The 11,256-nt window shown below is 44.7% G+C and overlaps 1 protein-coding gene across 8 annotated transcripts in view; it reads right to left on the reverse strand.

Annotated features, from left to right (window-relative positions):
• The window catches only part of kif1aa (kinesin family member 1Aa), a 54,767-nt gene extending 44,177 nt beyond the window's left edge, over positions 1 to 10,590 (reverse strand). For all 8 annotated transcript variants that reach the window (XM_085397652.1, XM_085397651.1, XM_085397649.1 and 5 more), the window contains exons 1-2: positions 10,281 to 10,590; positions 7,582 to 7,740 (exon numbers count right to left, since the gene is read on the reverse strand). In XM_085397652.1, the coding sequence (XP_085253778.1) occupies positions 7,582 to 7,687 (106 nt within the window). In that variant the 5' untranslated portion in view covers positions 7,688 to 7,740; positions 10,281 to 10,590. The remainder of the gene's footprint in view (positions 1 to 7,581; positions 7,741 to 10,280) is intronic.
• Positions 10,591 to 11,256: the final 666 nt, after the last annotated feature.

Consider the following 11,256-nt stretch of genomic DNA (forward strand, 5'->3'; position numbering starts at 1 on the left):
AGCTCGCGAGCTCGTCATACCGCAACAGCGACCGCCACAATCGGGAAACGTTTCCACGCCGCTGCCACTGGACTCCTCTCCATCCACCCTCCACTCTGACTGTCACTCACCCGCTGCTTTTCTCGCAGCAATGTGGTCGGAGGATGAGGAGCCGGCCGTGATCTCTCCGTCGTTGCCAGTTTCCTCCATCACCGCACCTCCGGCTTCCCGAAGAAAACGGCATTCACGCCGCCGACACCCACCGCCACAGCCAGACCCCGAGACGTCTGAGTTGCCAGCTGTGGTGAGTGGAAGGGACAATCAAGAGTTTCCTGACTTTGGGACTGTTTATTCCGGGGCTGTGTTTTTTCACTTAGCTGCCCAGCCAGAAGCGCTAGCTCCATCTCCTGTGTCCCCGCTAGCACAGCCATTAACTCCACCACACGCTCCATTTTCACCTCTACCATCGCTTCAGTCATCAGTTCGGTCTGCCACTCAGTCGCCCTTAGTTCCGTCATCCACACTACCACCTGTTTCCCTTCCACCACCACCATCACTACACCCAGCCATTCAGGCTGCTACTCAGTCAGACATTCAACCCATAGCCCTGCCGTTAATATGCTCTATAGCTGTGCCACTAGCCGCCCAACCCGCAGCCACTTCAGCCACTCCTCCACCCGTCACACCTCCACTACAACCATCACTGCTTTCCCCAGCGCAGTCTCCAGTGTCCCCAGCGCAGTCTCCAGTGTCCCCAGCGCAGTCTCCAGTGTCCCCAGCGCAGTCTCCAGTGTCCCCAGCGCAGTCTCCAGTGTCCCCAGCGCAGTCTCCAGCAGAGGTGTGGACTCGAGTCACATGACTTGGACTCGAGTCATTAATTTTATGACTTTAGACTTGACTTGAAAAAATGTTCTAAGACTTGTGACTTGACTTGGACTTTTACACCAATGACTTGGGACTTGAATTGGACTTGAACCGGTTTACTTGAAAAGACTTGATATTTTACCCCAAATACAAAATTTAACATGCATATTATATAGAGATTGAAAATGTGACGTCATTCACGGGTAGAACCGCAAAGGATTCTGGGAACTCGTGGCAAGCGGTACTAGCGCACGCAGGCTTTCAATTAAAATCAGTTATACAGCGATAAAAAGAAACACAAGAAGCTGTTGTATTATTAACTGCAATAGCCGGTCGCATGACAGCCACGGGAAGCCGACGGGTAAAGAGATCGGTTGTTATCGGATTACCTCGTTGAAGAGAAATTGTTCGAGCCATGTTTCCGAAGTAACAAAGAGGCGACGGGTGGCCTGGATTGCAGCCATTCAAAGGTCAAATATAACGTCCCAGAACACTCCAGCTCACAGGTTAGTCTGCTCCAAGCATTTACACAAAGGTCAGTGTTTTTTAGTAGTTAATACGTCATTTTCATAACATAATTGGTGATATAGGTTACAAGCAAGTCTGGCGCTGAACAGAAATTGTCGCGCTATGCTCCTTTATTTATTGTGTTTATTGTGCATAAATAGTGAATTGTCCTGACACAATATTGCGTTTCGCTTCTGTTATTATGGTACATTGACAAAAACATATACTTTTATTCACAGGATAAAACAGGTTTTTTGTATCACTAATTGCCCAGTACGATTACAGCATACAATATTGTTGTCACTACATTTCTGTGATGCTACCAGAAATTATTTCCACTACTAATTAATTACCGTTGAGCTCAAAGGTCCTATTAATAAACGGTTAACGAATGTGTATTTATGACGACGATTTGTGAGACTGGTAAACTTATGATACGTACGATGGTCTTTACTTTCTACACGGTGCATTTCAAGGTCCTGCACCCATCTGTCGGTAAACTGTACCTGGGCTTGTTGCAGTGACCGGAAGTTACTAAACTTCATGAGTGTATGCACTCACTCCAAGAACCGTATGATTATAAATATGCATATAAATATGCTACGATGAGATAGCTGACTTCATCTAACTAGCAAATGTTGTCCAGGCTACGTTGGTGATACAGTTTTTTTAATGTGTATGATATTTTTGTCATGCGATTTTAAAGCTGGTCCTACAACCGCATCCAAGAATGACATGCAGCTTATCTCAGAACTGTCGGTGAAAACTATTCTTGGAGCTAGGTTTAATTGAGCTGCATTTTAAAGAGGTGCAATTTCACAATTTGTGTATATTTTCTAAGTTAACTATTTTGTCATGTGTTGAGAAAAACACAGATTTTAAAATTACATGGTCTAATATTTACATTTAGCATAACTGCAACATTATTTTTTCATTATTTTTTTTATTTTTTTTTTTTTAAAGACTCGAAAGGACTTGAAATTCAAAGTTTCAGACTTGTGACTTGACTCGGACTTTTACACCAGTGACTTGAGACTCGACTCTGACTTGCCTGACATTACTTGAGACTTGACTTGAGGATAAAGACTTGAGACTTGCAAAACAATGACTTGGTCCCACCTCTGGTCTCCAGTGTCCCCAGTGCAGTCTCCAGTGTCCCCAGTGCAGCATCCCTTAGCACAGTCATCCACTCAATCACCAGCTCCACTTTCCCCTCAACTATCACTACCACCTCTAGCTCAGTCTCCTGTGCACTCACCTCTGGTTCATTCTCCTGTGAAGTCATCAACTCCCCTGCCTACTCCGCTCTCACCACCTCCGTTACAACAGACATCAGTTCAGTCCCCTGTGCCAGTGCAGACGCCCTCAGTTCAGTCTCCCGTGCAGTTATCTACTTCACCACCATCAGTAGCTCAGCTCCCGCTCTCACCCGTGTCTCCAGTAGCTCAGCTCCCACTCTCACCCGTGTCTCCAGTAGCTCAGTTAGCTGCCCAGCAGCCTCTCTCTGCTCAGTCTCCTGTGTCGCCAGTTTTGCTCATTCACTCCATGCAGAGAGGTAACTTGATTTCTACTCAGGGTACTTTTCATGGTTTAGCCGCCGTTGGCACAGTTGGCCACTCCAGGGCTTCCCCAGAGGCTAGGTCTCAGTCCCCAGCTGATTCTGGACCCCTGAAGTTTAAGCAGCCCCCTAAGAACTGCACCATGTTCGCATTGCCTGGGCAGAGTCAGTGCTCAGTGCAGCGCCAGTTGTCCTCATGTCCGCCAGAGGACTTCATGCCTGTTGGCTTTGTTTTAGCCTCCGCTGGAGGGTCCGAGGGGCCCGTTCAGCCGCCCGTCTCCGCTGGAGGGTCCGAGGGGCCCGTTCAGCCGCCCGTCTCCGCTGGAGGGTCCGAGGGGCCCGTTCAGCCGCCCGCCTCGTCAGCTGGAGGGTCCGAGGGGCCCGTTCAGCCGCCCGCCTCGTCAGCTGGAGGGTCCGAGGGGCCCGTTCAGCCGCCCGCCTCGTCAGCTGGAGGGTCCGAGGGGCCCGTTCAGCCTCACGTCTCCGCTGGAGGGTCCGAGGAGCCTGTCCAGCCGCCACCTGCGACCGCCTCGTCGTCGCCTGGTCCGGCTGCATCTGCCTGTGCTTCTGCTACGCCTGGTCCGGTCTCAGCCTCTGCGGCTCCGCCTGGTCCGGCCTCAGAGTCTTCGTCCTCGTCTGGCCCAGCTTCGTCTTTGGCTTCTGTTTCGCTTGCTGCAGCCCCGTCGTCGCCTGGTCTGGCCCCGTCGTCGCCTGGTCCTGCCTCGACTGGTCCTGTGCCCACCGGGCCATGGCCAGCACGCCTAACACTGGAGAGCCGCCGCTGCCTTCCGCGCGGTCGGCCTCCTGAACTGCTCCGTTGTCTCCTTCGCCGCCGCCGTTGCCTTGCGCACGGCCGGCCTCCTGAACTGTTTCCACGTCGCCGCCGTTGCCTTGCGCACGGCCGGCCTCCTGAACTGTTTCCACGTCGCCGCCGTTGCCTTGCGCACGGCCGGCCCCCTGAACTGCTCTGTGTTTGGGTTGTTTTCTTGGGCTCCGGTGTTTGCTGTGCTCTTCTTTTGTTTTCTGTTCCGAGCCCTCCGTCCTGGGCCCCCGCCGCCCGCCCTGGGTTGTTTTCTGTTTGGTTTTGTTTTTCTGTGTTTGGGCTGTCTGGAGCCAGCCCTTGAGGGGAGGGTACTGTCACGGTCCTGGGTCTCCTGACCCAGCGTTTTTAGTTCTTTGTGATTTTTGTATTATTGTACTTGTGTGTGATTTATTCTATGGCTTCTAGTTTTGATCCCTTGCCCTTCATGTCTCTCTGTGTCCCCTCTGTTCTGTGTAATTGTGTGTCTTTGCATGTTTGAGTTTCTTGTTTTCTGTCACTCTGCATTGTGCATTATGTTCTCATGGTTGGTTTTTTGTTACTCTCTCTAGTCTAGTCTCTTGTGTTCCCAGCTGAGTATTTCCCTGTGTATTTTGGTTCTTAGACCTCTGCCTTATGGTTTATGTCTCTGTATTTCTTAGTTGCTGTCTCCACTGTGTCAAGTTCGCGTCTCTGTGTGATACTTCCTGTTTTACTTTGATGGTCCGTGTCTCATGTGAATGCGTCCTGCTTTGCTTGTCTCGTCAGTCCTGATTTCTCCCAGCTGTGCCCTCCTTCTGTGTCTCATTCCCCTCGTTACTTCCCAGTGTATTTAAACCCTGTGTTTCTCTGAGTCAGTGTCGCGTCGTCCCTCATGCTGTGTGTGGGTCTCCCTGTGAGTTCTTAGTTTATGGTTTCCCAGTTTAGTCTAGTTTTGTATGTTTGTTCTACCAGCAAATAAAGCTGTGTTTTGAGTTCACCTCCCCGAGTCTGTGAGTCCTGCATTTTGGGTCCAACTCCTGCCTGCCGCACAGCGATTCATGACAGAAAGAGCATCAAGGTTTAGGCTGCAGCCAATTCCAATATGCAATTCATATCCTTAGTGCAGCGCACTGCTAAGCTCATGCTACTTGAATGAGAAACTGCAATTTTTTTTAGAATGTAGTCCAAATGGGATATAATGCATGAACACATGTGAAAGAAACCACCAAATGCATGTTAAAGTAATGCATCTACACTCATATACCTGATTAGATTTCTTGCTTTTGCATATATTACTAACTGTTATGTTGCGATGGTGAAAATTTTGATGTCTTCATAACTTTTCTGCAGCAAAATTAACAGAAATCTACAGAGTATTTGCAGCAAGTAGTCTTCTAAAGCGAGGCCCCTTATTCCTTCAGGTCTTTCCCCTGCATCTTAATTAAGGTCGGCGTGGGAGGGAACTTCTATCAGACAACAAGATTACTGCCATTCTCCTGCTTTGTGGGAACTGGGCTATTGACCCACACATGAATGTCAGGGAGCACAAAGAAGCGAGAGACACACACACACAAAATCCAGAACTCCTTCGTCTTTTCCCTTTCTTCAACCCAGACTACACAGAGACAAGGGGGCATTTATACCCCGATTCTCTATCCCCTCCAGACACTGCAACCAATGGGCTTTTTCATGACATCAGCCTGCTCACATCCTCCAGCCCACATCCAGAGCTATTGACTCAGTTTGGAAGAGAACAATCTGCTCCACTGAAAGACCGGCAGTCTCACTGAAAGCAGCTTTGTGCATCTGAAAAACGTGAAGCTTCTTAAAAGTGTTGACAGGATGTTTAATGTCTGGGTTTTAGGAAAAATAACTGAAAGAGAAATATAAATTCACACCTATATATGACATAAAGTGGTGACTTCCTTTTAATATGTAAGAATAAATGAATTAATGTGTATCTTTTTCCAGATTAACGCATCAACACAATATGAAATTCAGAAAGCATACTGCATATATTTATTGCAAGCCCCACTGTGGTTTTAATAAACTTTATAGGGCAGGTGGCTGAAAATCCCCCATTATTTCTTTCTGCTGGAGAACAACAGAAGCAAGCCTCTGCTACAAAAACTCATATTGCATTCATCTAATTTATTAGCACTTGCTTTGGTTTTTGAGCAGTGCATTATTTCAAGCTGCAGCTCCTGTGGGCTGGACATCAGATCTAGCTCATAGCAGCAGCCACTTTGTTAGAAGGTCGTCTTAAATTTCTGATCAGAATTAGACAAATCAAACACAAATGCTTCCATATTTGCCCACATGCAGGTCTGACTATACCTTTTTCAGTAACCTGTGTTATACTAGATTAAAGTAGATCGCTGTATTAGAACCAAGACCAAAGCTATCACCACGATTGTTTTATCTGAACCAGAGGTGCCGTTGAAATCTCAAGGAGACAGAGAATTTGTGGGCCAAAACCTATGGAATAAACCTCCTCAGGAAAGTTATAAACCTGATTATTTCTTGGTTTAAATGATTTCTAGCTTAAGTGTGAGACCCTGGTATTCGTTCGACTAGTTGATTTTTGTGATCTTTGCAAAGCAATTTACTGTAAAGCACTTTTTTAAGACAAGCATTAAACAGTGTTACACAATGATGGCAGTGTTCGTGAAGTGTTTTAAATTTACATGTGTGTGGATAATGTCATGGATAAAAACATAAAAAAGGGATTTGTGTGATTAAAAATCAAATTCACAGATGGCTTAAAACAGTACATCTTCAAGGACTTTTTATCACTCCACACGCTGCCAGTTTATTCCCAATGGACTCCGGTACCTCTGGTCTATGTTTACACTGCTGAAGTAGGCAAACACTTATTGTTCACTGCCATAGAAACAGAGAAGGAAGCCAAACGAAGTAACATCACTCCTACTGTACAGTAAAAAATTTCAAACGAGTTCTTAAACACCATCCCACATAAAAATATGACGGCCCAGAAAGGCCACCCAGCTCGTTATGTAGTCACCCGTGACATGAGCAGGGAGGAGGGAGATGCCTAAATTAGGCCAAACGGTAAATATTTTAGGAAGTCTCATCAATTATTGACAAACGGCTTTACCTTGCTAAGCAGACTACATATCGAGTGTCTTTCCAGTCTCTTCGCTCAGTCCTCTGTTAAATCTATGAATGTGTGCTGCTCTTAAGTACATGTTTTTTTAAAAGTGAAGGAAACTTACAGAGCAGGTTTCCTAGGAAAATTAATGTGGCTGGTTTTGGATTATAACAAAATTGTTCACTGCATATACTTGAACAGAAAGATTAATTATAAAATGGTGAAGAAGGAATAATTTTTAATCTGTATTCATAAATAGCAGGACTTCTACAAAATAAATGAGAAGCTTATGTCGCCTAACACGTGATGTTCAACTGATTTGCAAAGCTGGTGATGTGCTAAATCCTTCACTGCTTGCTCGGTTTAGCTGCTGAAAAGGTGGACCCTGCAGTAATTACATATTGTCTCAAACAAGTTCAGTTAGATCACATTTTGTCTGAGGCAGGAAAAAGGTTTGCTCCCACAGAAACTGAGTCTGAGTCTCTATAAAATGTTGCTAATTTGATGTGTCTTGAAATACGCCTTACATGTACAGAGGAAATTAATGGTTCAGTAATCCAACCGCACAGAAAGGTTAAAGGTCGAGGTGAGCTACAGCTGGAAAACCTTGTGCTTAATGCCTTGTGGAAGAAGAAGCCTCCCCCAGGTTAAGCAAACATCTGTCAGACTTAATTACAGTTTTACTTCACTGTATAAGTCAGCCTCGAAGATAATAAAAAAACATGCACTTTTTTCAGTAAAACCACAGTTCTATGAAAAAATCCTAGTTAGAGTACTTACTAGTGGTGTTTCCAGACATCTGAATGATCAGTTTGCTATCTTTCTCAATCTCCCTAGAATTGAAGGGGCGGACCCGCACCGCCACCTTCACAGAGGCCCCTGCCATGGTGCTGTCTTCTTAGCACCTTGGGGTGCTTTCTGTAATGCCGGTCTGCAAGTCTGTTGAAAGGAGGAGAATATGAATTACAACTGAGTTGCTGCCAATACTAAACTAAAAACTAATGTGCAAACCACTCCCCAAGAAACCCAGAAACTGCAACTTAATCAACTTAAGCAGCATTTTAACAGCTAATTCAAAGTAATGGATAAGCAGTAGAAACAGGACGGCAAAAGGAATGCATACGTGATCTGAATATATAAGTTATAGTCATAAAGTCACTAAAGAGTAGAGAAGGAAGACTGAAACATAGAGTATAGTTAGTAGTATATTTTCTGCCATATTTCAAATTCAAATCCCTTCACGATGACATCATCAGGATCTAAGGGTAAAGAAGCTGACTGTTTACAGCTGTGGGCTCAAAGGGATTACTTGTACATACACCGATCAATTATCTGAAACTTTGTTCATGTTTAATACCACATAAAATGCAGTGATGAACTGTCAAATGGACAAAAAGCTTAACCACAGACAAAAAGTTAGGCCAGCTTACACGACTGATAAATGGGGAGCTGAAAGCTTAAAATTAGATAAAAAATGTCTAAAGGGTTAAAACAACTAAAAGTATTTTAACTACTTTTCAGCGGAGGGAGTGGGATCACTCAATCATCAACGTTTATCCAGTATCCTAATAAGCCAGCATTCTTCTGATTGGCTGCCCCTCGCAAAAAGAGCATGTGAAAAGCAAATGGGTGGGGCCTCGATATGACAGATCAATCTAAAAAAATCAAGCTTTCTGCTCACATGAATTTCTTGAATGCCTGATGACCTCATTATTTCAATTGTTGGTCATGTTTAATATCAACTATTATACAGTTTAGTAAAAGTACAGTTCTAATTTTAACATTGTGAAGAAGGGATACTTGAGTCCATTTCCCAGGCCTACAGAGGCATGTTATATGAAAAAGGTCGGGAACGACTGTCCTTATTACTAGATTTACTGGTTTTATAAACATCCATCAGTTCATAAGTGATCGTCATGCCATAGCAGACTTTTCTAGCATGTGCTCTGTTTGCATAATATTACAAATGTTGTCTTATTTTTGCATTATTTTGTTAGAAATTGTAAAGTTGGAATATTGCATCTTGCGGTTGATGAGACTGGGACAATAGCATAGGGCAGGGCTGAGTGGCTGTAACATGAAAAGACCATGCATGGTCAGCTACAGCCAGGGGAGTAATGGATAATAAAGCAAGCTGTAACAAAAGAAGTGCAGCAGCAGCTAAATGTCAGGCTGTTTCTCTGGATGACAATGGCACTGAAACCAGCCACAAATCCAGGGTCTGGCTCCATTCAGCAGCTCCATTTCACCAACGACTCGTTACGCAGTCACTCAAAAGGCAAAAAAATTACATTCAATAGATTTTAGTGTGTGGTGGGTGGATCAAGTACAAACATGACTCATCAAAATTTTTAATGTGGTTATCAATAAGCTTGACTATGATACAATTAGATTTCAGTGATGCTGCATCAGGTACAGCTATGAATATTAATAAGAGAGTCTGTCATTTCTTTTACTCAACTGATGCCTAAGATTTGGGATCACGTCAGATTTGGTACCAATACTCAGAGCGTGTTCGTGACTCAGATTGTCTTTCATCACTGAATGTAAATCTGCTGTGTCACCCCGATTCCTGGTACATCCTCTCCAGCTGGCACCTGAACAGATTCACTGGCAAGATGCATGCAGGGAACATAGTACAACAGCAAAACAGGTGTGAACTGACTGCAGGCTAAAAATCAGGATTAATAAATGAAAAGGAGCGAATGGTGTACAAGGTGTGCCATAAATCGGCTCTGGTTTTGTTATCTGAAATGGAAAATATTAATCATGTCACAGTGCAACTTGTGCATCTTGTGAAAATATATTTCCACTTCTTTTTTTCCCCTTTCCACATAACATCCATGGTCATAATCTGCTCACACACCAATCAGCTGATGATGGAGCTCAGCTGGGCGGCCACCATTTTCCCAGTGACAAAGACTAAAGTAATGCACATAATGTTTTTGACAAGACTTTAGGCAAATTTTCCTTATTGATTAGGTAACTGTGAATTTATTAAATGCTTTTAAAAAACAAACAACTTTGTTTTTCAGGATGGCAGCAGGTCCATAAAACGCAAGTCATGGACACTGTCGTTATTAAGCTTAAACTGACCATTTTGACTTGATAAAAAACATCATTTATTGCGTCATTTCAGCAGCTTTTGGCGTTATGACACAACACTTTCGCGCACACGTCTACCTCACCTTTCCCCCAATGACAGTGCATTTATTGCTGCCGTCCTGCTCACACAAATAAAAGCCTCTTTATTAAAAATAGACGCAGTTAAATAACAGCACATAGCTGGTGTCAGACAGCAGCTTTAATGCCTCTGTATCGCTCTAGGCTGCCTTTTTCCCGACAATGACAGCCTCTTCAATGGCCGCACCCTAAGCCCATCTCTCCCCAGGAGATTTAACACTAAGTAAATAAAGGCTGCTTCATTAAAACTGCATCAGCACTGTGACAATGGAAACACTGAAAAAAAGCCGCCCTACCTCGACAATGCCAATAACGTGAATTGGCTCTATTTCTCGTGCTCGTCTGTTTTATTGTCCAGCTCCGCGGACACCACCACCACCTCCGCTGCTCTCCTCCAGGTCTGGCACTGCCCCTGCTAACAGCTTCCCTTCTCCATGAAGGGCTGAGGAAGTCACCGCCTGCTGGTGCCTTGTACCTGTACCTCCTCTTCCTCCACCCGTGACTGCCAGTGGGGACTCAAGGAAAACGGAAAGGCAGCTTGGGATGTTCGGCCGAAGCGATCAAAACGGCTCTGTTGTCTCCCTGTCTTTGGCAAGGATGCTCGAGCTCCACTGAGCCAGTGACATCATCACCGAGGGAGGTAACAGCATCAATGCAGTAGTGGGAAGAGAGAGAGAGGGAGAGGCGGAGGCAGGGAGTGGGATTAGTATCCCGCTTATGACCTCTTATGAAAGCTGTAATAGAGAAAACCCTTTTATTAAAGGTAAAACTCGCGGATAGCGGGGGAATTAGTGTTTTTCTCAAGGGGTAAAATCAGCCTGGATTACTTGGAGGATTGTTTTGGAAGCAGTGCATGTGAGGACACACAAACGGTGTTGTACTTGTAAGGTTTAGTAGGTCAGATCAGGGACATCAAGCCGAGAGGAGACAAGTGGCACAAAGCAGGTCGCCGCGCATGGAAACTGAGTGTTCACTGAAACATCCAATACAGCTTCTTAGAGTAGAGCCAGGCCTCGGGAACGGCAAAAAACAACAATATAAGGCCCACATTTTTTATTTTTCTTGAGATGTGTTTATTTATGACAACGATTTTTGTTTCCGCATTGCAGTTTTAAAGTGTGTCGCTGTATTTTACTGGAGCAAATAATAAACGTTGATTGCTAAACAAACAATACGTGCAGTTTGTTTTTTGACCTTCCTTTTGAAAAGGAAGCAGCTAAATGCACATGCACCTATGTATGTATTCTTTTAAGACATGCAACCCACACTTTA

The sequence above is a fragment of the Rhamphochromis longiceps genome, linkage group LG23, assembly GCF_057381845.1.
Source record: "Rhamphochromis longiceps isolate RC_006_pf linkage group LG23, R_longiceps_female_GT1.1, whole genome shotgun sequence".
In the NCBI taxonomy this organism is placed as follows: Eukaryota; Metazoa; Chordata; class Actinopteri; order Cichliformes; family Cichlidae; genus Rhamphochromis; species Rhamphochromis longiceps.